Genomic DNA, 26,933 nt, shown 5'->3' on the forward strand with positions numbered 1-26,933 from the left:
TTTAATCAAGCATGTAAATAGTATAATACAGTTGGATGTTCTGGAGGTGATTTATGTTTGTGTCGGCTCCGACTGACGAGATAAGAGGCCGAGATGGGTTTCTTTCTGAACATTTGCTTCGTATGTTCAGACTAGCATGTCCACATCCAGCGATATCAGGTAAAACACAAAGGCAAGTTCTGCTAAATCTGTGTAGTTCTTCTGCAGTTATTTCAAGCAGGTATGTATGACTTTAGACATGTGTGTACCAGTTTTAATCAAGCGTGTGAATAGTGAAATACAGTTGGGTGTTTGTCATGGTCATGTCCATGAAACTGGATGTCTTCATCCTTATTTCGTTCCCTTCGATAGCTCAGTTGGTAGAGCGGAGGACTGTAGGTTCATAATGTCAGTAATCCTTAGGTCGCTGGTTGAATTCCGGCTCGAAGGAGGTGATTTATATTTGTGTCGGTTCCGACTGACGAGATAAAAAGCTGAGATAGGTTTCTTTGCTTCGTATGTTCAGACAAGCTTAGCGTGTCCACATCCACCGATATCAGGTAAAACACAAAGGCAAGTTCTGCTAAATCTGTGTAGTTCTTCTGCAGTTATTTCAAGCAGGTATGTATGACTTTAGTCATGTGTGTACCAGTTTTAATCAAGCGTGTGAATAGTGTAATACAGTTTGATGTTCAGGAGGTGACTTATGTTTGTGTCGGCTCCGACTGACGAGATAAGAGGCCGAGATGGGTTTCTTTCTGAACATTTGCTTCGTATGTTCAGACAAGCTTAGCATGTCTACATCCAGCGATATCAGGTAAAACACAAAGGCAAGTTCTGCTAAATCTGTGTAGTTAATCTGCAATTATTTCAAGCAGGTATGTATGACTTTAGACATGTGTGTACCAGTTTTAATCAAGCGTGAATAGTGTAATACAGTTGGGTGTTTGTCATGGTCATGTCCATGAAACTGGATGTCTTCATCCTTATTTTGTTCCCTTCGATAGCTCAGTTGGTAGAGCGGAGGACTTTAGGTTCATAATGTCGGTAATCCTTAGGTCTCGGGCTCGAAGACGGTGATTTATGTTTGTGTCGGCTCCGACTGACGAGATCAAAACCTGAGATGGGTTTCTTTGCTTCGTATGTTCAGACAAGCTTAGGTTCATAATGTCAGTAATCCTTAGGTCGCTGGTTGAATTCCGGCTCGAAGGAGGTGATTTATGTTTGTGTCGGTTCCGACTGACGAGATAAAAAGCTGAGATAGGTTTCTTTGCTTCATATGTTCAGACAAGCTTAGCGTGTCCACATCCACCGATATCAGGTAAAACACAAAGACAAGTTCTGCTAAATCTGTGTAGTTCTTCTGCAATTATTTCAAGCAGGTATGTATGACTTTAGTCATGTGTGTACCAGTTTTAATCAAGCGTGTGAATAGTGTAATACAGTTTGATGTTCAGGAGGTGACTTATGTTTGTGTCGGCTCCGACTGACGAGATAAGAGGCCGAGATGGGTTTATGCTAAATCTGCTAAATCTGTGTAGTTCTTCTGCAATTATTTCAAGCAAGGTATTTCGTTCCCTTCGATCTTTTAGTTGGTAGAGCGGAGGACTTTAGGTTCATAATGTCGGTAATCCTTAGGTCTCGGGCTCGAAGGAGGTGATTTATGTTTGTGTCGGCTCCGACTGACGAGATAAAAAGCTGAGATGGGTTTCTTTGCTTCGTATGTTCCAGCGATATCAGGTAAAACACAAAGACAAGTTCTGCTAAATCTGTGCAGTTCATCTGCAATTATATCAAGCAGGTATGTATGACTTTAGTCATGTGTGTACCAGTTTTAATCAAACGTGAATAGTGAAATACAGTTGGGTGTTTGTCATGTCCATGTAACTGGCTGTCTTCATCCTTGCTTTGTTCCCTTTGATAGCTCAGTTGGTAGATTGGAGGACTGTAGGTTCATAATGTCAGTAATCCTTAGGTCGCTGGTTGAATTCCGGCTCGAAGGACGTAAGATAAAAGGCTGAGATGGGTTTCTTTGCTTCGTATGTTCAGACAAGCTTAGCATGTCCACATCTGGCGATATCAGGTTAAACACAAAGGCAAGTTCTGCTAAATCTGTATAGTTCTTCTGCAGTTATTTCAAGCAGGTATGTATGACTTTAGTCATGTGTGTACCAGTTTTAATCAAGCGTGTTAATAGTATAATACAGTTGGCTGTTCTGGAGGTTATGTTTGTGTCGGCTCTGACTGACAAGATGAGAGGCCGAGATGGGTTTCTTTGCTTCGTATATATTACAGTTGGGTGTTTGTCATGTTCATGTCCATGTAACTGGCTGTCTTCATCCCTATTTCGTTCCCTGCGATAGCTTAGTTGGTAGAGCGGAGGACTTTAGGTTCAAAATGTCTGTAATCCTTAGGTCGCCTGTTTAATTCCGGCTCGAAGGAGGTAATTTATGTTTATGTCGGTTCCAACTGATGAGCAAGCTGTAAAACAGCAAGATTGACTTAAAATAAACTATGGCGATTGTTCATGTTAATGAAGGAGCACGCCACCCAGTGCAACAGTTGGACTCACAAAAGGCTGTTTGTTTTGGTCTTCACATGGATTTATCTAAAACAAGAAAAATATCACCAGAGTTATCCTAGTCAGCATTGTGACAACACAAAAGTCGAGTTAAGCTACTAATCTTGTTTTGTGATACTGGCCCTTGGTTATGTGCGTGTGTGGTGTAGGTTTGTCCCTTCACATTCCACTGAAGTGTGACCCCTCTCTCAAGTCCACTCTGTTTTTTGCATACCGGACATCTGAACACACAGTGATGCATCATGTGTTTGACAATTTATTGACATAAGATGTGGTACTGTGACAATAACAAATCATTTACAACAGGGTTACAGCAATGATGATAGAAATATTCCATTTCATACCATGCTGCGGTAGCTCTCTCTATAGATTCAGTTTTATTGGAAACCATTTTGTATATACTTCTATTTGTGGGAGTGCTTGAGACAATGCTGCGTAAAAAAAAAAAAAATTGCTCTAAAGCAGAGACATGAGGTTGGGAGAGGAGTAAAATTAAAAAGGATAAAATTGACAGTGGGCTCATGCAGGCTCATAAACATATTTTTACATTACCATGAGGGAAAATAGTGTCACCAATACAACTGATACGTCGAAAAAGCCTTCACTTTTGAATAGATAAGAGGCAAAGCTTCATTTCATTTTCAGGGGAATACCAAAACATTTTTATGTATTAGCTACACAAACTACACCATCACTGAAATACACTGTACTAGAGCAACTCTGGGTCTTAGGGCGTATGTGCCCCAATGTACAATAGCACAAACAACGCCAACATTTGAAGGTTATATTGACACCGGGGTACTCAAACATAGGCTTTCATTTCATTTGCGTGGATGCTTGGTCTTGTGAGATCGGTTTGGCTGACCTGCCACACATTTAGCTCGCTTGACAACAATGGCATTAAGATTACAAAAGCAGCACTAGTATTAAAAGAAAACGGTGGAAACATTTAAAGCACATTACAGAATTGAAGCTATTGCAACAATAAAGCCAGTTAAAAAGGAAACAAGCAGAGGTAGATGCACAATAAATAGGAATGACAATGTAGGTGTGAAAAGCCGTGTACAACTGTGGTTGCAGAGAACGAAAAGGAGTGGCCCTGGTGTGTTAACACAAACAGTAGTTGCTGTGGGTTTGTATAGTTGTTCAAATCCAACGAACAGAAACTTTCAAGTTGAAAATAATGGCTGCCTGGCAATTTTGCCCGAGAATTTAATATACTGCACTTGCTAATCAGAAGCTTCTTGACAAGTCTGTTCTACTGGCGGTTTGCATCCCTCCACTTACACAGCCTGCAGACAACTCACTAAACTGGATGTATTTTTGATTTTTTAATTAAGTAAAATTGTGATCTATTATTCCAGGTCAATTGAAGTTTCTTCACATGGCCTAAATATTTCTTTTCTTTTTGTTTTTACTATTCCCCATTGTATCCCCGCCAACTGTCTTTATGTTTTTTTTTTTATTTGACCATTAAAAACACCAAAAAGAAAAAGCTTAAAAATATTCCCAAGCCATTTACACGAAGCTGAGGTGAAAAGGGTGGAGTGTTAGTAAAGACAGAATGTGCTGAAGGCTTATGGAAAGATCAAATACTGGACCTGTATCACCTGCGGTGGGAAGCAGCAATGAAATTTTACCAGGATTTAGCACATCTCTTCCAACATGTCACATTAAGTTTTTCCATTGCTGTAAAATGTTTCATACTTACAGTGGAAGAAGTTATGTTTCTAACCAAATGACACACACACACACACACACACACACACACACACAGTAAGTAATCCTATTAAAAACAAGCAGCCTTGTTAAAAGTCATGACAGGAATAACTGCAACACATATGCTGCTCAACGTTATGTATATTTGTCAATTCAACGTTGTCTCAAGAAACGGTATTTGACCTCCAGGAGGCAAATCTACTGTAGGACAGAGAGTAGTAGCTTCTGACAAACACAGTGTTGGCTTTGACTCTTCACATGCACATTAATGGCAATAGGAACAAAACTGGTATTATTATGAGGGTACAACTGAAGCAAAGCAAGTATCAAAAATAAAGTGTGAGCCACACAGTACAAATAAACAGTTTTACCTTCAGTCACATCTTTACAACATTAAGACACTAAGTTAAGGATGGAATGGTAGACATGTTTTTACTGGGAGGCAAAAATCGAAATGGGGAGTTGTAATCATGCTTTCAACTGCCAAAATAAAGGAAACATCAACAGTGTTAGTACTATAACTTCAGTACAATATACAGAACTACAGTATGGTGATCACAGCAGAACACATTTGTATTAACTGACATTTGCCTTGTTGATCTCTGAGGAAAAATACACCCAATATTCCAAAAAAGATTTAGTATTTATCATTTACTGTTTGGATTCCCTTGTTTTGGCAGTTAGCAAAAAATGATGAATGACTGCGGTTTGTTGTGAGGATGAAGCAGAGTTGCTAAGTGTTAGAGCAGGTCAATTCTTCAGCACAGCATCGTACATCTGATAGACGTACTGAGAAACCTCAGGGGCCCGACATTTGAGAGACAGCTGTGGAAACGAAGAGAGGACAGAGAGTTACTTACAACGGGAGACACCTTCACTCATACATACTATCGAAAAGACGCTGTTTTAAGATAAAAGTCAATTCTGTCTTTAAATTACTTAGACTGCACAGCTGATGAATGCATAGTCATGAAGGCTATCGCACAATTGAATAGCTGAATGAGAGAAAAATGTCAATATTTCATTCAAAATGATACTAAGTTTGCATCAGACTGCACATTTTACTCCTGTGAGCGTTTGTGAAATGTCACTCTGATCTAGTGCTCGCCTTGTTTTCCTATCAGTAAAAAAGGGACTTGATTCTCTTTGTCAACACAAAATGGAGAAAATTTGCAAGTCATTCCAAACAGATAATCACGACAGCAAATCATCCAAAAAGTTATGAGAGGATGCATTTTGGATTTGCCATTCATTCAACACAAAAATGGAGTGAGTAAACTGCAGCATTTTTAGGTAGTTACCAAATTGAATAAAATTGATCATTGCTCTGGATTACTTATTGCTTAGCGTAGAAACAATTATTACAGGCTGATGCATAGTGGTTACTATAGTATTTCTACTTTCACGTAACACGGAATTAAAGCTGAACCAATTAGTCAATTGGAAGAAAAATAATAAATAAAATGCTTCAGAATCTGGATCCCCCTCTTCAATCTGAAGATTTGCTGCTTTTATATCACTGTCAACTGAATGTCTTTGGATTTTGGATGAAACATGAGACATTTTGAGGATTAAAATCTATTTTACATGAAAAAGTCCTCAAATATAAAATATATGCATAGAAAATCTAAATACCTACTTTATCACAGAGACACACCTACATCTACGACACAAAAGTACTTCCCCACCCCACACACAACCACTAACTAACTAACAGCCTTTGGGTAGTTTTCCTATTGATAATTATAGACAGTTAGTGTTTATCCAACACTGATGGCCACAGACTAAAATTTTCAAAATACTTTGGTAGAGTTCACAATAACAGACACACACTAGTGTTGGGTACTATTGTATGATTTCTTATAATTATAAATCACAACAAACACAATGTGTGAAACAGCTACAAACGTATTAAACATGATCAATGATCCCTTTCTAACCAACTGACAGAGGTCTGCAGTAAACCTTGTGTCACCTGGAATATAATATTATGAGGCCAAACACAGAATCACTACACATTAATGGCTGGTTGTTTTCCCACAAACTATGTGCAAATAATTGAACATCAAACAAACAAAGCACAGCTGAAGGCTGTCATAGTAAAAACTGATTGTTGAATACTGTACCGTGTAGTTGGGGTTGCCAGGCTGAATGCGGAGCTCAGCCAAGATCCAGATGCCATTGGTTAGCTTGAGGGACTGGTAGAGCATATCCTGGCCTTCTACATTTCTCTTGGCGATGGTGTAGATGTTGTTATTCTGTAGCTTCCCTGATACTGTGTCTGCAATACCAGAATCAAGGGCAAGTAAGTAACACACCATGCCACTTGGTGCTACCGTCTAATTACTGAACAAAAAGAAACGACATGAAACACACACACACACACACACACACACACACACACACACACGGCTGTAATCACTACTGGAACCGTCATAACTATAGGCGCTAACACTAATGCACATGACATAATGCAAACTCTACAGCTGGCAAAGGGCTTATGGTAAATTAGCTCTATGAGGATTTTAATGAAGTGTGACTGGCACCCTTCAGACGAGGTATTCTACAACACTAGACCATGATAAGAAAAACCACCGTGGGTTATTAGCCTTCCTGTTGCCAGGATAATAGTGGCACAATTATGGGCAACTTCTAAAAGTAAAGAAGTTGAAACAGTCCTTTAGGTACAAAGGTAGAAGAAATGTTGAAGTATCCCAAGAGAGGCATGTGGGTGGAAAAAGAAAACAGACAAAAGGGTAAGATCTTTGGATGGTTGTCAGTCCAGACGTGATTTCTGATGACATTTCCTTAAAGTGATACTGAGGCCAGTGCTGGGATGAGCATATTTGTTTTCAACGTCAAGCTGAAGACTGCTGTGGGATCAAAAGTGGACAATGGGTTCGTTGTAGCAGTGTAGGGTGAACATTTCTGTCCTAAATTCAGAATTATCAATGCTGCATGAGGAAGACCACCGAGCTCTAAATGTGTTGCCCACTCAACCACATGTTTAGTAAAGCCACTCTGATTGATAAATAATGTCATGTTTTGCCAGCGAGGAACTTTCTATTGCTTTATGTTGTCTCCTGTTGTCTTTAGCCCGTCATCTTTGTGCAGGCTTGCTGCCTTGGCAAACTCATCATAATCAAATCTGTTTTAAAAGAACAAGACATTAAAAAAAACAAAAATGCTACATGACTGAGGGAAATTTATTCACGAACATGTTTACCTGCATTTAGGTGGCACTCCTTTATCTGGTACTGTAGCTCATTCTCATTGGGGATGTCTTTCCAGGTAGCCAGGAACACCTGTCGCTCTGAAGAAGGAAAAAATCCCAAAACAAACTTATCAACATGATGTGGGAGCTGAGAATTCATTTCCACACAGAGAATCACTACACATTATTGGCTGGTTGATAAATACATAAGAAAATAATGGCCATTCTTTTTGCTTATGGTGCTTAGTACTTACTTGGTGCTTAGAGTCTTAAACTCTACAGTATATATATTTTATAAACCAATGTGAGAACTATATGAATAAATATGTATTTTCCAGTTAATATTTTATTCCTGCTTCAGTGGTTGTGAAAGATATTATTTACCACTGATGTAAGCGTGTGAAGAAATGTGATGTTGTAACAATCATACCCATTTTTCCATCTTCAACAAAGAATATGTTGAGAGGGATAAGTACGCTGAAGTAGAAGACATCGATGCTGTTCTTCACAGCCACCTGTGTACAAATAAACAAAAGAGAACGTGGGTTTGACATTAGATGAATTGGGTATAACAAGCAGTGTTCCAACGCTCCTTGTTCTCGTCATGCTTGTTTTGTAAGGCTGAGATGCGCCGAGCTGTAAATTATCGTCAAAAGCAATGCTTAAATTTCATATCAATGTCTCTGTCCACTTCGCACAAAAACTGCTTTGTAAATTCGAACAGTAGAGTAGGGAAAACATGGTAGGGGAAACACTGGGGCGTATTTGTTTGGCAGCAGAGTTCAAATATCAACAATCCTTCTGCAGAATCACTTAATCTCCCTTTAAGTACTCTGTACCTTCCTTCACCTCCACCTATTTTGAAAGGAATAAACAGCAAATTTTTTTCTGTACCTTTTAATTGTGTTTTCAGATGTCTGATGAGCGAGTGCTTCTGTACCTGCAGATTATTAAGTGGGTCCATTTTCATGACTGGCCCAACGGTGTTGATCGGCAAAGAGACCTCAATACTCTGGCTGGGCATCAGCGGAGTGTGAATGGGCAAAGGACTGGTAGGGATCATCCCAAAACTACATGTAGGAAACAAACCAACAAAAAAATTAAACATCTGTGACATTCAGTTCCAGTATTAAATTACAATATATGCACTTAGTTGTCAATTTATGAGGTACGAGCTAAAACAAAATCAGTCTAATACAGCAGCTTTATTGTTTCAGAGTGATGATGATTTAACTTCAGGGTAATTATGTTGTAGCTGAACACAGCGACTCATCTCACTGACCTGTTCTTGTTGAACTGGACAGCGAAGTCGGTCATGTGCTGCAGGGCCTTGTTTGTGAAGGTCATGTCCATGTACATGTGACCCTGGCGGCGAGAGAAGGTGCCAGAGATCTCCAGTCCCTTAGCTTTCACTGCAGGCAGCCAAACCTGGTGAAAAGGTACCAGTTTAATTAATTCTATAGATGCTAATAGTAGTTTTTTTAACTACATGTAGGTACATTGCCTGACCATGAAAGGTCTCACATTTCCATGAAAGTGTTCAGACATTAGCACTGCGTGAAAAAAATGCAGTCACCCCATTGATGTCAATGCCACCACAAAAATGCTTTTCCAGCAATAAAAAATATAAAATAAAACTTCTGCTACATCACAATGCAATACTGCAAACTGTGAAGGACAACCAAATACATGCAAGTGTACACGCCTGGAAAAATGACTTAACTAACAGTAACAGTATAACACCATATTCTACCTTTGAATCATCACAACACAGGACAACATTATTGTCACCGTCATCTTTCCGGAGTTTTAAGTCAAAGTTTTAATGTCAGTCTTTAAGTCTCATATTATTACTGTATAAAACACAACTCAGTCTGGTCCACAATATACTCAAACAACAATGAAACAACTAGTAAATGTCTTTTTATTGACTCACCACATACTACTGCTGTAGTGTTACGTTATGCAAAAGTGAATCCTGAACAGTGAAATGATTACATTATATTACAGCTCAGGAAATTAGACTGAAATTAGTAGCGATTTTGAAAAAGTATAAAATAACTCACTGCTTTTGGGGCTACATAGCCCCCAGTGGTAATGGCCATGCCTGTGGAAAGCTCAAACAAGTCGTTGAGGCCGCTGCTGACAGCTGGAGGCGCTGGTGTAGGTGACGGAGCAAAAGTACTGGGGACAGATGAGGGGATGAAGTTCTGTCCCACCTAAAGCGATCACAACAAAAACACACAATCTAAGTAATTGTAATTTTAGTAAACATCATTGGCAACTTGACAATTTTCTATAAATCTACAAAGAGAATCACACAGACAGGCTGAAGTTATGCCAGAGGAAGAAACAATTAATAAAACTCTCCAGTGTTTATGTGGAAAAAAACATTTGAATGTGTAAATTTGATTATTTGATTTACCAAAGTCTTTATGAAAAAAAGTGTGAACAACCTGTGGTTTTGTGTGTTTTAGCCCATTTATTACAAAGCTATAATGATCATACCATTTTGTTTTAGATTTTTGAAGGTTATGACTGCAGCCTTTTCAGTCAGCACTTGCAAAAATAACAAAAGCTGACATTAAGTTCATTGTGTTGGATATTTAACTCAAGCAAATTTCAAGTAATAATAGTAGTAAGTAACCAAATATGTTGGGGGGAAAAAGCGCAAAAAAAACTATCTACTATGGTACACTTAAATACTTTCTAGTTGAGTCTAGAGTTGACAATGCAAATATACACGAAAAGTAGTAACTAACTTTGTTCGGAAAAACATCTTGCAAGCTCAGGTTTAAAAAAATAAATAAAAAAACAAACAAAAAAAAAACCATTGAATCCACAATCGATTCAGCCTTTTCAGATAAGTTCTGGAATAGGTGTGGAAAATACCGTTCATTTTGAATTTTCTACGGCTCTGATTCGCAGCTCTCACTAGCTTCTACTACATAGCAACTATGACCGAGGCTCATCAGTAAAGTCTTTAGAGCCATAGCCATGACAAGATGAAGGGGAAAAAAATGTGATTTCTCAGAGTTTAAATAATTAAAACTGGTAGCCACAACGTAAACCTACTGTCCAGGATTGTTACAAATGGCAAGTTGGGAGAAAATACTTTTGAACCAGCAGCTTCTCCATTCAGGTGTACAAAAGATTTATCTTTAAGTCCAAGCGAAGGATAAAACTTTCAAACTAAAGCACGTTCATACAAGGCCTATCTAAACAAAGATGACTGCTAGTGAAACTTGTCGGATGGTTCTTTTCAGCCAGAAAATGGGCTAAAACATGCAAAACATCCGTGTGGTCTTCTAACTGAAAATGTATGAGTGTAAGACAGAGAAGCCAGGTTTAAAAAACGTGGTGAAAACTTGAAGAAGCTGGTTTGAGAGTGTGGTGGGTTTAATTAGAGAGCATGCAAACAGGTAGACAGCCAAACAGAAGGGCTGGACTTACAGCTGGACTTCCCCCAACACCTCCGCCCAGGTCTCCCCCCAGCTACAGGAGAGAAGAGAGGCCCCCAAAGTCAGCATCCAAACATCATAGACAGATCGAACACACAAACAAAGACAGAGACAAAGACTTTTTAGCAGCTGCAAACTATTAAGAGGTGCCCTCACCTTCTGGGAAAGTAGCAACTCTGCATGGTATGTTAGACATTAAAAAAAGATATTAAAATCTGCAAGAATATTATCAAGAAGTCCAGTTATTCCAGCGGCTTGGAGAAATGGAAAAGTGACTATTAACATAGGAAAAATACAGCAACTGACAGAGATTTTTGATGGAAAAAATAATTGTGTTTATTAGGGCTGACCCCAAATAGTCGAAGATTCGATGCATCGATGGGCGGAACCTGATTCGACTGTCAATCTCACAGTCGAAGCTTCACAACGACACAAGGATCATGCCATTTTGAAGATATTGGGAAGCTCAAAGTCTGATTTTACATAGAACTACCAGTTTTCTCCCAATAAGTTAATATACAGCATATTACAATATACATTTCAACGTTTAATGTTGTAAATAAACATGTTAAAAGAAAAAAAAATTCCAATAAATGTTTTTAACGTGCGTAAATAAATCCAAAATTGTAACCCTACCCCTGGGTCGTCAGTGCGCATGTGTAGGCGTAGCGTGAATGTGCGTAGTGGCAGGAGGAACACTTGCTGAAGAGATGGAGCCACAGCTTCACCAGTGTTGTGCAGAGTTGTCCGCACCTCGCGGGACTTTCAGATAATTTATCACAATTTATGAACCACACAAAGAATATTATAGTTTTTCGAGAGAGAGAGAGAGAGAAATTGCCGCGCACAAAAACACACATGATTCGACTATAGGCAGGACTTGATGATTCTGATTCAACTATGTAAATCCTTAGTCGGGGACAGCCCTAGTGTTTATTAATATGTTAATGTACTAAATTTATCTTTGAAGTTTATGTTGCATTACAACTCATGCAGCAAGGGCAAAAAACATTATTTAACAATTTAAATACACACATAAAAGCATACCTGCATGAACATTGTAACCCCAAGAAAACATCTGCGCTATTTCATTGGCAAAAATAAGAAATTTGCTATTTTATGATAAAAGTGTTGAATGATCTTTCCATTCATGGTTAGAGTCTATGGGTTGTTTTTAATGGAGCTAAGTACACGCAAGCCAATATTTCAGAATATGCCACTTTCTTAGGGATAAAAGAGGAACTTTTGCCCAACTGCTGATTTATAGACTATAGATATTTTTTTTTAAAAACAGACTGCATAGGCTCTCTCCTCTTTTATTTGATGGCTGCCTGTGAGTCAGCATCACACAATTTTATCAGCTTGTGTTGACCGTGGACCAGCCTCGCAAATAATCAGGACCAGTAAACTAGTACTTTTCTAACTTCCCTACTCTGTCTGTTAAACTCACTGGTTCCTAGTGAGGGATTTAAATATCAGGCATGCAAACTGGTAAAAAAGGTGAGAAGAATACACAAGCAGATAAACACACAGAGACGGTGTCAGAGGGGTCTGTTTAAGCTTATATGTTTGTATGGATAACTTGCAATTTTGTACTGCAACAAGAGAAAGATACGGACATGCAACGGCCACACTTTGTGTTGAAAAGCGTTGGGGACTTAAGGGCTCAGATTAGGGCTATGACGATACTGAGCTCACAAGAGGAGATGATACACAATATTGGTGTCACAAGAACAAGACAAGAAGATAGTTTAACACTACTTTATAGATAAAAAACTTGATGCTGAAATCTATGAGTTGGGGCAGTCTGGGGGTACTTCCCCCTGAAAATTTTGAGCATTAAACATTTAATTTCCTGCATTCTGGTGAAATTGTTTGCCCCAATGTTTTGATTTATGTAAACAAAATTCAGGTGGCAGGCGACAATTGAAAATCCAAAAATATAAGAGAATGGAAAAAGAAACTGTCAAGAATTTGTTACAGTTACTGACAGGTGCTGCATGTTTTGGGGTCATTTTATAATTAGTAGCTTGATTTTTGTTCTTAAGTTAAATAAATGAATAAGTGCAAATTAACTTTCTCAAATCCTTTTCATTCATTATTTAACATTTCTTGTTGCAAGCTATTCAGAAAAGTGGTGGGTACATGTCCCCAGTGTAAACAACACCAATATCGACACATTTTTCTCCTGTTGACTTTAGCCTTCCTTACATGTAGCCTACTGTTCTGCCTCTGGTCTCCATAAATATACAATTACCTTAGCTAACATTAATGGTTAATAAAAGCAGGCTAAATTATAAAATTGTTAACATTACTGTATCTGACAGAACAGTTAATATTGAAAGCTAGTTTACTTATGTCTTACATCAGGCTTGCTTTCCGACCGTTTCAGCAGTAACGGCCTAACATGTTCAGCTGTCAGACTCTGCAGTGTAGCGGACTTGAAAAAAGACCCACCCTACTCTGCCTCTGATTGGCTGTCACGTTTAGCCAGTAGGCGAGACGATTGGTTAGGCATATGTAGCTGTAAATTTGCAAAGCTCACGCTAGAGTGGAGAGTAGATATAACCATAACTGACCGACGACCTCTTGCAACAAAATATTTTCTCATCTTATCTGCGCAACACACGTAGGTGACACATTTTGGTTTCAAAACGGTGAATTTTGCCGAAAGGTGAGGAGTTTGAATGCCTGAAATATGTAAAACTGGGTCACAAATTGACATTTTTATTTTTATTTAAAAAATGCTGAATGGGGATTTAGAAATGATGTGTGTATGTCAAGCGACAGATATAAATGTGTGTTAATTACAGCTGTAGAGATTTTGTGGGGTGAGTGGCTGTAATAAACTTATTATCCTTTGTACTCCTCATGCCAAACCATTATTCAAGGTAAGCAGACGCATTGGTACAAAAAACAAGGAAGCATAGAAAGCTGATTGGGTCTTCAGCAAAGTTTAGCCAATTCCTGCACTCTATAGCAAAATGAATGTGTTTGTGTGATTTCAAGCTCACCAAGCTGTCCAGGCCTCCTCCCAGAAGGTCCACTGCACCCATCTGCATGGAGGAGACCTGGGGCACATTGACTGGAGGGCCCAGGTCCAGGTTCAGCAGATCACCCAGCAGGTCACCCTGACTGGGAATTACATGTGGCTGGTCCATGGCAGCTGCCGGCCCACTGCTCACTGGGCTCTCGCCTGTATCAATGCTGTCATTGGAAAAGAAACAGTAGTACTGGTAAGGGAAAGTATTTGCAGAAATCCATCACCAACACAAATGTGGTAAAAACTTAAATTCAAAAGCTGATGATACACGGGGCAACTTTTTGAGCAATGTTGCTGGGCAACCTGACTATGTTTTGAACGGATAGCGGCGGTGCGGGGCAGGTGGAAGAGTGGTGGGGGAAGGAGATTACAATAGTAAGCTTTACTCATTACGATTGATGGCAACGTTGCCCTGCACGATTGCTCTAAAAGTTGCTCTGTGTATTATCAGTGTCAGAGTCATGCAAGTATAATCAAAGGGCACACAACTGCCAGCAGAAAAGCTGAAATGTGGGTCCACCACGATGTGCACAGTGTGTCTGACCTGCTGTGCTGCACAGGAAGGTGTTTCCGGTGGACTCCGTGGCTGCCCTCAACAAACGCACTGGGGGGTTTGTGATAGACTGAAGCCAGGGAGCCAATGTGGCAGATGAGCTCGTCCAGGAGGGTGGGCTCAATGAGGTCCGTCTCCTCTGAGATCAGGGGCTTTTCTGACAACACCACCTCCTTGGCTGTCACTGGGTCAGTGGACAACAGGCGCCAATAAATATAGCCCCTGTCACGCAGATCAGGGTTGTCAGAGTCCTGCAGAGGAGCAGAGAGTTCATCATGTGCTGAAAAGTTTCCCATTGCATTTATTTAGGGTTAGAATTAGATCATGCGGACCCCAGTTGGATCAGCTGTTACTATGATGGTAGCTAACAGAGGTCCAACTTAACTAAACAAGCAATTGTCAATTGTATAAAAATAGTAAACAATACTTTGATATGTAACAGAAAGTGATGCCTTTCAGATGTCAGACTGTATGAGCTGAGCAAAAACAAACCCCAGATATTTACAGGACTGCGTAAGAGCAGAAAAATGGCAACATAATCCAGCAGTGAAGAAATAAATCATCAAAATCAGAATCGGACTCAGTGCAACATGCATTTCTTTCAGAATAAAAGACAACATTCACCTGAGTGGCCAGACTGAGCACCTGCTGCACCAACTCCTGAGTCTCTGATGGCTTCTTAAGGAACAGCTTTACGATGGCAGTCAGCAGAGTGAGCTGCACCTGTAAATCAAAGCACACATGGTTATATTATGGTCAAAGCCACTCAAAATCAATTTTTTATCCTCACGGTGGAAAGTTGAAATAAGTACAGAAATAGCCAAACAAGGCAAAGCGTGATCATGTCCACACTGTTACGGTTGCCATGAAGGCCTTGTTGGATCCACATAGAAACAGCTGACAGCTTACAGAATCAACAACAATGTACACAGAAAATCCACTGCTCCAATGTTTGCTCAACAAGGACAGAAATGGTTTATGTCACTGGTACTGGTAGGTTGCATTCTGGGCATGGTTTTAAAAAAATGCCAGTTTACAGACCACCTTTGTTCAACTTTGACCAACCCTACTACTTATTACCATAATATATTTAATAATAATAATAATAATAATAATCTGGCTAAACTGTTGGATTATTTACAACCTGTCTGAAAGTCTGACTGCTCGTGTCTCTTGCCTCGTCAAGACAACCCCAATCATCTGGTCTTCCTAAATCTCATCCTTTCAATACGAACTCAGAAGATGGATGTATTATATTGGATAAGCTGTCAAAACTATAATATATACACTACAATATATTTTAAATCTGTGTAAAACATATACCGCTACAAAATGAGCCTTTTAGGACAGCTGTGGAATTTCCAAAACAGAGTAACTTGGTGAACTTGATGTTTAAGATTCTGTATGTACAAAATTCAAGTGCACCTCAGTTAATTGCCAGTGAAAAACCTGCCATGTGCTTTTATTTTTGATGAACCCACCTGGGTGCTCTCATCATGGAAGCCTTCGAGGAAGCTCTCCAGCAACTCGTCGGCGTTGTCGATCCTCTCTGCGTACTCGCCAACAATCCAGATCATGGCAGCACGAGCATCAGGCTCGTCCAGAGAGTCCAGATTCTCACACAGTGTGGCAATGATGCTTTCATACCTGAAAAACACCAGTAAATTCTGCAGTCAGACTGAAGCTTTACAAGCAGCTTACATCTTCAATGTACAATGTATACTAAATATAGCGATTAGAGACACCCATGGATGGACTATGTCAACTAACAATGTTTTGTCAAAGGACTGTTAGTTAATTGTGGTTATTTGTTACGCAACTCTGAAAAGTTCAGTGGGAAACATACTTGTTGGGGTACTTGCGGAAGATGTCTCTGATGACTACAATAGCCTCCTGAACCACGTAGTTGACCTTGGTCTGGATCAGGTCCAGCAGGGTGCTGACACAGCGCTCAGCTGATTGCTAGAGAGGAACAGAACAAAGGCACCATGTCACCAATACTCAGGGGAAAAGGTCATAATAACTCATAAAGCAACTTATCGCTTACATTTGTTTGCAGTGGCCCGAAGTATCGCTAAATACAGAACAATTTGAATTACACCAAATCGGAATGAGGTGAGAAAATTAATAAACTAAACTGCTAAACAGATTCGGTCAGATTTCTGTTGCATGCAATTAAGATGGATTATAAAAGTTGAAGCTACAACCGTTGCTTAAGTGAATAAAAATTCTTGTGTAACACACATGAGAAGACTTGAGGGTAGAGTTCGGCAATATGAGCATTTCTTACCTCCACTTTGATGGCACAGCGTCCAATGGCTCGTACAGCCTTGCGTACAAAGTCAACATCCACCTCCGTGGCGTATTCCTTCAGTTCAGCCAGCACCTAAAAGTGAAAAGTGCAGTGAAATATACTGTATGTGTGCACAATACAACTCCACACACATATTTACCAGTTTATTTTTAGTTGTGATTAAATTCCATTGATTTTGTTCCAGTCTGTCAAAATGATGCATTTTAGCTTGACCTTTTATTAACAATGGACAACATGATTTGAACAAACAGTTAATATATTAATCTAGTTCACCTTAATGCATATACAAAACTTACTGCATATACAAAAAGCACAATACTGAAAACAAATATTGGTTTTTTTGAGTCCTAAAAGGCCAAATACCATACTGAAATTCAATATATTTCACTCCATCCAATCACACATGAAAAATACATCCTCTATGCAGATACCTAGAAAGAACATTTGTTGCTACAAACCATAATTGTTAAAGAAAGTATTTGTGTTTCATATAAGGTACCTGGGCAATGTTGGCCTGAGAGGCCAAGCGGATCATGATGTCCAGCTTCTCCAGTTTCACATAGATAGGGTCGTTGTACTTGACGAAGAACACCTTGATCTCCTGCTTCAGGATCTCAGGCCTGCAGACAAGCAGATCATTACACATTAGACTGTGGGAAGACCTGATCCAGAAGAAACGAGAGGATCAGAGGAATTTGGGTGTGATTGTACTCACTATGAACTACATCTGAAAAACAGGGAGTAATATTCTATTTGAGGACATTTACACATTCACAAACGGCAGATATTCTTTTTAAATGGGGCCACTACCGGCTCATACTGTAAGAGAGCGTTGTATTATGGGTTACCCTCATGCTGCTAGGGTTACAAATTCCTACCTACGTGTCTGCTGACCAAGCCCAATATACTAAATAAATATCAGTTAGAAGGTGGTAGCAAAACATGCGCAGTCAGAGAAAAATGCTTGAGCATGTGTGAATATTTCACAAAAACATATATTAAAGGAATGCCAAATTTCAGAGATGTTATTTAGTTGTAACCTCAGGAAATCACCAAACAGCTGAATCCACTGGGCAATGATGATTTCTTTTTTACTACGTCTTGTCTACTAACTGTTTCAAATGTGATTTTTTATTTTTAATTACTTATTGTAGTTTCATTCACACATAATGTTTAAAACATGTTAAAATGGCATATATCCCTACATTTTTCTTCAAATATAATTCAAATAAAAGTATTTAAAAAAGTATTTAAACCAACACAGTATATAATGGGTAGTAGCGATATGAAATTTGCTGCAGGGGAAAATCCAGCACACCTTTTCTGGACAATGAGATTGATGTTCCTCAGGGCCACATACTGGACCTCAGGCTCTCCAGAGAGCAAGGTGACCAGTGGTGGGGATAACTTCTTCAGCAACGTGTTGTAGTAGTCTGAGTCCTTGGGCAGCAGCTCCAAGAACTTCATCAGCACCTTGACTGCTGACAGCACCACGGCTGAGTTGGCGTGAGACAACCGGGGAGTAACACGCTCACAGATGCTTTGAATGGGAGGGAGGGAGGGACAGGTGAGTCAGTAATGAAAATGAAGGGAACATTAATCCTGAATAAAGTGAGTCATCATTTAAAAAAGGAAGAGTGGTGTAGTGGTTACGTAATACTACTTCTTATGCATGTTTTTGGGGCATCTTCCTGTTTATGGGTTAAGATGCTGACCATGAACCACAGCATCCCTAGTTCGAGTCTAGCTGGGGACTTTAGTTGCATCTCTCTGTCTTCTCTCTACTGGTGCTATCTAATATGGGCATTAAATTCCTAAAAAATCTTTAAAAAAAGAAACGAAATCTATATTTTTTTCAGCTCCTCCTAGTTTCCCAAACACAACATAATTACACCTTATTATCTACAGTATCAAGCTTTTCCATAAGTTCCCTAACAAAGTGAATCTTTTGTAAAGAAAAAATCTGAAGCTGCATATAGCACTCCTGTGTCCTTGTTTAATTAAACTAAAATAAATCAATAAGCAGAGTGGCTCACACTGACTAATATAACAACCTAAGTAGCTGTTAAATAAAATATTATTAAATTCTCCGCAGGGAGAACAGCAACCAGCAGTCGTCTCTTTCGTCTACCTTTGGGCCTCGCGCTCATCCTTGGGGTTGTAGTTGGACAAGCAGTCCAGGATGAAGATCTGTCCCCACTCTGTGCACTCGTTGAGGGCCGTCAGCAGCTTGTTGATGTTCTGGGGATTGAGGTCCAGCAGGTTGCTGTTGGGGTGAGACTCGCTAATCTCGGACAGGGCAGCAACTGCATTGGCCACAACCTAAAGGACAGAGGTGTTATGTTAGGAGAACTTTAAACAGGGTAACTCTGTGGCTATAACTCCATTTGGATTTCATCAACTTCACTGTAAATCAACATACCTTTAAGGGTCACACTTTTAAAATTATGCAATTGGTTAAAATGTATCTTTAAATGATGGAGACAATTCTCACATGAATTATTTATTTTAGTGGAGGAAAAGATAATTATTCAACAGAATATACTACTTACTTTTATAACTTAACCTTTTTAAAATTTGTATTAAAAATAATAATCTTCAGGCAAAAAGAGCAGAGGTACTGCATTACAGAGTAAAGGTTGTGTGTTTAATGAGTGAAGCTACTCTACTTCTGTTGTCGAATAGTAACTAAACTGATCACGATCCGTTAGTGACTGATGGAACGATCACATCGTAAGTTCGCTTTGCATTAATTAAGTAGAGCAGCACAACGCAAAGTCGAGGAATAAAAAGCTTTTGAATTTTGAAATTGCAAAAATATACAGACAAATGAGCCAATCATACATATATGCAGTTGGGGATGTGTGAGAATGAGGTACATATGTGACTGTGGTTCAAGGAATTCTGTGTGAGCATCAAAGCTGCATATAGGTATTACATACAGTCTCTGGTGGTCAGCGAGAAGGAAACTGAAACTCACCGCATATGCAAGCAGAGGAGCCCCATGCTGATTTTAAAAATGATAACACGTTTAAAGCTATACATTGACCTGTCATCTAAAAATGCTATGATTTATGCATTTTAGTTCAAATGCTCATTGATTTACTTTTACACTGTTACCACAATCTGGATGATTGGCAAACTCAAAATTCACAGACAAATTACAAGTATTATAAGAAATCCAGCATTTTAACCGCAGTAAAGTATATGAACACAGATCTACTAATGTTAAAATAAGAGTCGATCTGGTCCATTTCTTGCTTTATTCTTATTTAAGCTCGGCACAAGCCGTATTGGGTAAAACTTGTATCTAGCTAGTGATATACAACATATACGGAGCCTGACCGATTTATCGTTTAGCAGATGTTATCGGCTGATATAAGCTACTTGCAGATACATCTGCATCGGCGTTTATAACAGCCGATATGACTATTAAAAAAGATAAACAGAGAGTCAGATCCTTCGCTCATGTCATGAGTGTTGCATAGTTTGCCCACTAGAGGGCACGCTGCAGCTCCTGTGTTCAAAACACTGCAGCAGCAAGAGTTCCCAGTGTGTTAGTCATTTGTCAGGTCAAACTCCGTGACTTAAATAATAATAAAAGATGCCTCATCACTTCCCCTCTTACCAGACCAGACTTCCTAACCCTTCCGTTTTTCACTTCCTCTCCGAGCAGTGTGTTTGATAGGTGAGTGGTGGTTACGCTGCTGACAAACATGATTGTAAATTTATTTTTGAAACAGTTCTAGCTAATGGTCCCCTTATTTCTCTCTAATTCATTACTTGTAAATATTCTCAAAACATCACTTAACAGCAGTTCACGCTGCCTGTTGCTAAAGTAGCCACAAAGCTGGCTAATGCCACATTTATCAGTAGAGGAGCGCTAACTTTAATGAGCGGTGAACAATGAACTACATTGTTTAACGTATTCTAAATATATCTGCGAGGCGCTTGTCTTACAGTCGGTACGTCTGAAATGAGAGGTTATCTATCTATAAACCAGATGTGAATATGCTACATAGAAGAAAGTAGTAATTGTGGCAGATTATATTTAAGGTATTAACTATATTTTATATTTTTTTTCAGGGGAGCCCTGTTTATCATTAATATTATAGCAGTCACATGAGATTTGATATCTTATTATTAGTAGTCGTAGTAGTATATTGGTATTTTTAATAGTTTCTGTTTTGCTGGTCCCCACATACATACACTATTTAATTTAATGTTCATTAGTAATAGTACACCATAATTTATAACAAATCTGATATTTTTTAAATGTTTTCTGTAGTATTATACATTTGACTCTTATTTATCAAACATATTTTGTTGTACTTTTGCTCAAAGTACTATTTCTAACAAAAAAAAACATTTTTTTTTTTATACAGCATTACGTCTTGGTATCTTGGTATGGTCTCAACATAACAAATATTAGGGATAATCTTTGTTTATGTCATGCGTTTCTTAAAATAAGGGGGGAGAAGAATATCGGCCGATATATTGAGTATATCGGATTTTAAAATCGGCAATGGACTTAAAAATCCTATATCAGTCGGGCTCTAGCATTTGTTGATAAGTGGACAACAGACATATATGCTACAATTTCAGTTAAACTGTTCCCATGACTGTCTTGGCATTAATTAAAAACCTAAGAAAATGCTCAAAAAAAAGCTCAAGTTGAAAAGAACTGACACCTACCATGGGATTTGAGTCAGCAATGAGATCTCTCAGGGAGTCCAGGAAGCCCTGGTCCTCCACCATCTGGGCATTGATGTCATGAAGTTTAGCCACACAAACAGCCGCCGTCTTCCTCACGTATGGGTCCTCATCCTTCAGGCACTTCCTTAGCGGCTCACACAGGTACTCTGTGATCTTGTCCACCCGGATGCAGCCCATGGTGCGGACGGCCAAAGCCCTGATCAGAGGGTTGGGGTCCTCACAGTCCTGGAGGGCAAGACAAGAAAAGCAGTTTTTAAATCGGATTAGACTTTATTGAGTTTCAAAAGTGAAATCTAATAACTTTCTTTGACTAAGTCAGAGTCATTCTAAGACCTTATATGTTTCCTTTGTGTATTTAACACACATTTTCAGCTGATTAATGTCGGACAGTAGTAACCAATATGTTTTCCACTGCAGCTTGACTTGATGGGTTTACAGGGGGGGAAAAAACAGCTTTAAAAAATATTCTATATATTCAATAATAACAATATAAAGTGTACATACTACCACACTCCTGACATCTCCAAAGAATGTAACTTGAAATTCATGACTTTGCTTGTCTAGAAAGCAGATATCCAAACAGCAGGACAATCAGGGCTGCAACTAACAAATATTTTCATTATTAATCTGTCAGTTATCTTCTCGATTGAGCATTTTATCCATAAAATGTCATGAAATAGTGAACTACTCAATACTCATATCAGAAGTTTACTGTCATATATGACAAAGAAAAACAAGAAATCCACACAGGTAAGAAGCTGGATCCATTAATCTATTATCAATTTTCTGCCAATCAACTGATTGATTGGAGATTATATCATAGATTTCTCTGACCTGTAGGAACCCTGTGTAGGGAAACTGTGGGAGGCACAGTCATGTCCACTTTACACCAGCTAAATTTCAAAATCCATCTTTTTGTTACCCAAGAACTAAGCTTTTTTTTTTTTTTTCTTTTTTTTTTAAACGCTCAGTTCTCGGGAAATGAATGGATGAATCTAAAAAAAGCTGCCTTCTCATTTGAGTGTGGACAGGTAAAATATAAACAGCATTTTTTTTCACAGTTTTGGATATCCTGGCAGTAATATACACATTTGAAAAATCTAATTAATTTAGGGCCTTGCCTTGACAAAGCTGTTGACGGCCATGATGGCCATGTCAGGCTGGCTCTTGGCGTAGTTCATTAAGTAGAGGTAGACCAACTTCTTCAGCTCCAGGTTGTCGGTCTGCATGCAGTTCACCACATCTGGGAACAAAGAACTGCCAGCAAAGCAAGATGACTCAGTTAGAGTTTACAGTTTGCGGCTTCAAGGCAGTTTTCATCTTGTGTTCACATTGTGAACAATGTCAGAAATATGTCACCCTATAGGCCAATGGATACTCTCTTGCAATGTGTTGTCTGGACAGTCTTTAAGTGGTGAAAAGCTCAATAATCTGAAAAGGTTCCTCATTTGTGTACTTGTCCAAAACAGTTTCCCGATTGGCCAGATTTGCAAAGGTCTGAAAATGAGCTCCAAATGCTCCACAAGCCATTTTCTCCTCATTCCTAATTCCACCACTGACTGTGTTCACCTCACTTTTCACTTTTAAGAACCTTGTGTCGTTTTGGTTCATGTTTTTTTCTTTTTTTTTGCTTGCCCAATCACAATCGATTCCAGGAACCGGTCCCCAAAGTAGGTGGACAACCGTGGAATAAAATGAAGATCTGGTCACAATGGCTACATGTTACATTATGTTTCATAAATTTCATGGGTGGACTTTTCACGTTGCAAACCTATTACATGCACAAAAAAGATAAACAATATAATGACAGGGAAAAAGTCAAAAAACATAATATGACCTCTCTAAGATTAATTCGTGCTATGATTATAATGTTATTTGCTGGACAAAGCACAGTTGATAATTTTACCGTCTGGTTTATGTCAGAGTTAAAATTTTCTGGTGTACCTGACATCCTTGCCAACAGTCATGGCAGCAATGACCTTTTTTACTGCCTCTTTTCTCTTCTCCTTCTTCTCATTGTTCAGCTCTGCCTTCAGTTCAAAGATCTCCCCTGGAAGATGAATCACACACTGAGTATCAGCAGCAGCATTGTTTGAATATAGTCAGACAGTTCAAATTAAGATTATTTTTCCCACCTTAAAGCAGCTTGCAGTGTTTATAAAAAGAAACTGTATGTTTCAGGGTTAAATAAATTCTTCACTAGACAAATTATAAATGACTTATAACAGGACAGTCCTCACTCACCTTTTTTGTTTGTTGTGAAATATTTGGAGTCCGTCATGATGGTGGGTCCTTAAGTCTGCACAGAATAAATACATTGCATAATGCCATTAGCAATATTTGAATTAATGATTCCCTTTAACCATTCCCAATTCCACATACATAATTTCTTAATACAATATCAGTTTGTTTTCTCCTCCCTCCCTGATCTGACTTTGACTTAATGATAATCAAACCACACACCATTTCCATGAAGGTCAGTCATGTCTTTTATCTGTGCTGCCTTCAACATGATCTGATGTGGCTGAAATGGCCTTTTCATTAACGTTATTATGATCTGCAATTAGTACATACAGATTCAAATTGGATTCAGAATAGAATCCAGTCCTACATAGAAAACTGGACAACAATACTGATATTGTTTTTTTGATATTGTTGATTGTATTTTCCAGTATACATTAATATTCAAATACAGATGATTGTACATTTGCAACTCCCTATATACACTCTCTTTTCTTATTAATCTATAGATCTCAACAGTACATGCTCCTTCTATGAAAACTGTCACACACACACACACACACCTGATGTTTCCCATTGATATTTTAGCTTTTTACTGAAACTGCATCAAAACAGTGAGGGAAATATGCACCAGATGAATCAGTGTTTGCTATCTGGCAGTCTGACAGAACAATTTGTGTTTGGCAGATGCCAAGAGATCTTGAATGCACAAGGCCAACTGTACAGTTAGGTGGTGATGGAATAATAGTCTGGCTCTATTTATTATAGTTTGGGCAAGGTACCTTAACGCTAAAGCACTGAATAAGAAGTTACTTTAAAGTAAAAATGCTAATTAAGCTAATTAATCAGAAAAGTATTCAAACCTCAACTCTTTTCAAGAGATTGACTAGGGTCAGTACTATATTTGAATGTTACTTTGAAGCAGATGTTCCACTGAAGACTCACTCAATGTGCCAGGCTACTGCTCATTTGTGTAAGTCATTCCATGAGCCAACCACATCACAAACTTGCTCTTTAATATACACTGATATGGTAAAGCGTGCTTCCAACTTTGTGGCAACAGTTTGGGGAGTTTCAACATGACAATGCCCCTGTGCACAAACAAATGTTCATTAAGAAATTGTTTTCCCAGTTTGGTGTGGAAGAACCTGACTGGCCTGCACCTCAACCCCATCCAACACATTTAGGGATGAACTGAACTCAGAGCCAGGTCTTATCACCCATTTTCAGTTCATGACCTCACTGATGCTGTTGTGGCTAATAGGAGCAATTACTCCCTAGAAGCAGGGTCCACAATATTGTGAAAATCCTTCCAAGAAGAGTGGATGCTGTTATAGCAGCATATAAATGACCATGGTTCTGAAATGACATTTTCAACCATTATGTATGGGTGAAATCTTCAGGTCTCCACATACTTTTGACCATGTAGTGTAGGTCAATATCAGGTTGTTTATATTTACACATTTATTAAATTAACAGTAGACTGGCTTTTGTCAACTAAGTTATGTCCAAAGGAGGTGGTATTATGACTCCAACAGGGCGCTGGTGTTTTGTAATTTAACGTTTGTGGGATGCTACACAGACATGTTACTCAAACTGCCTCTGGCAGAGTTGGCTTGCGTGAGCATTTAGGGTGTGTTTCAATTTTATTACAGGTGCTAGCTAGCTTGCGTTACACAATACATTAGCGTAAAATAAAGTTAGCTGACGTTACATCTGCTGCTGTAACGTTAACTTACAAACAACTTAACTTATCTCAACGTACATAGAACTAACGTTAGCTAACGTTACATCCTAAACAATTCGTATTTTAAGTATAACGTAACAGTTTTAGCAGTTAAATTATAGACAGCCCTAAATAAGTCGTGACATCTCCAATATTGTGATGTGTGTTGCCAAGTTAGCTTCAATTTACTCAAATAACGTTAACAGCAGATTCACTTTGCTAACGTTATAGTTAGCCTGCTCCATGCTAACGTTAAAAGCATCAGTTTAATCACGGGCGGTGATAGCTAACGTTAGCGAGCTAACAACGACTACAACTAACGTTACAACCCCAACTAGCTATGGGGTAACGTTAACCTGCACCAGCAAGCTTTGGGGTGGGGTGTGACTTGTAATGGTATAACATTAAATGTGACATCAAAACAGAAACGTGATTAGCGGCCCAGTTATCACTGCTGCTGACAGGAGCTATGATAACGTAACGTTAGCTGTGTGATTGATGAGCTACACAGCTGACTGATCGACACGAAATCACGCAAACATAGAAGTAACGGTATAGCAATGTTGAACAGTAAAATATTTAATACCTGGTTGAGTGTAGGTCAGCGGGAAATTTTTTTACGATGGGTGCAAGACGCAAGTTGGTCCCTTGCCTGGTTGGAGGAAGATGGAGAATATGGATTGTGATGGCACGTTCACCGTCATCGGAAACTGGACAACTTCCCTATTGTGTTGAGACCTTCAGACATGGATGTGACACATTCAAGAAATCCAATGGTATGAAGACGTATGCTGTTCGAGTTTATATAGTTTGGATCTGCGAATAGCATGGAAAATATGTGCACAAAGAACTGGCGTTGTGCCGAGTTCTGCATGTCTGCCGAGAATTGCATGCTCATATATTCTGAGAAGAGGTGGATGCAAATCTCGGCAGGTTGCCCTCAACATCTGTTCTGCCGAATAATGCATCTACCTCTTACGGTCCATTTTAGACTATTTGCTAAACATTGATCAAATGCGGTTATTGATGACCCTAGACGTTCATAAAATATATACTTCGAATCGTTTATCGGCACAACACCGGACATAGTACACACAGCAGGTTTTCCATGAAAATACAACGGATCTCAGCCGTGAGTGGCTACACTCCCACAATTTCCAATAGTTCTGAATGTAACATGAGAGAAAGCCTTGGATGGGAAGATGTCCTGACTGTCAGAGGTCAGCACATAAACTAAGACAATGTTTTAGCCACAATTAACTGTCTGTTTGATCCTCTTGGCCTTGGTATTTTATTTGCAGTGGTGGAAGAAATACTCTAAAATGCTGTTTACTTAAGTAAAAATATTTATAAGCCACTATATTAGAATACTCAAGTGACATGTGG

General features: G+C 38.9%; 1 protein-coding gene and 1 non-coding gene across 3 annotated transcripts; one reads left to right on the forward strand and one right to left on the reverse strand.

Annotated features, from left to right (window-relative positions):
* The first annotated feature begins 341 nt into the window (after nucleotides 1-341).
* trnay-gua lies at nucleotides 342-430 on the forward strand. The gene is given in 2 exon segments: nucleotides 342-378; nucleotides 395-430. It is a non-coding gene; the product is annotated as a tRNA-Tyr (tRNA).
* A 2,373-nt stretch (nucleotides 431-2,803) lies between these two features.
* On the reverse strand, nucleotides 2,804-26,362 carry ap2b1 (adaptor related protein complex 2 subunit beta 1). Of its 2 annotated transcripts, XM_046039132.1 has the most exons (22): nucleotides 26,134-26,362; nucleotides 23,825-23,879; nucleotides 23,525-23,630; nucleotides 22,702-22,837; nucleotides 21,560-21,805; nucleotides 18,996-19,186; nucleotides 18,183-18,404; nucleotides 17,364-17,484; nucleotides 16,841-16,936; nucleotides 16,397-16,512; nucleotides 16,032-16,197; nucleotides 15,175-15,273; nucleotides 14,542-14,801; nucleotides 13,969-14,161; nucleotides 10,947-10,988; nucleotides 9,560-9,712; nucleotides 8,776-8,921; nucleotides 8,434-8,563; nucleotides 7,924-8,008; nucleotides 7,506-7,592; nucleotides 6,406-6,560; nucleotides 2,804-5,104 (listed from the first exon to the last, which is right to left on the reverse strand). In XM_046039132.1, the coding sequence occupies exons 2-22, from the start codon at nucleotides 23,859-23,861 to the stop codon at nucleotides 5,030-5,032; spliced, it is 2,862 nt and encodes a 953-aa protein (XP_045895088.1). In that variant the 5' UTR covers nucleotides 23,862-23,879; nucleotides 26,134-26,362; the 3' UTR covers nucleotides 2,804-5,029. The 2 variants fall into 2 exon arrangements, with proteins under 2 accessions (XP_045895088.1, XP_045895089.1); XM_046039133.1 differs by lacking the exon at nucleotides 26,134-26,362 and having other exon boundaries at nucleotides 23,525-23,632; nucleotides 23,826-23,853.
* Between the last annotated feature and the right edge of the window lie 571 nt (nucleotides 26,363-26,933).

This window comes from Micropterus dolomieu, linkage group LG23, assembly GCF_021292245.1.
Source record: "Micropterus dolomieu isolate WLL.071019.BEF.003 ecotype Adirondacks linkage group LG23, ASM2129224v1, whole genome shotgun sequence".
NCBI lineage: Eukaryota > Metazoa > Chordata > Actinopteri > Centrarchiformes > Centrarchidae > Micropterus > Micropterus dolomieu.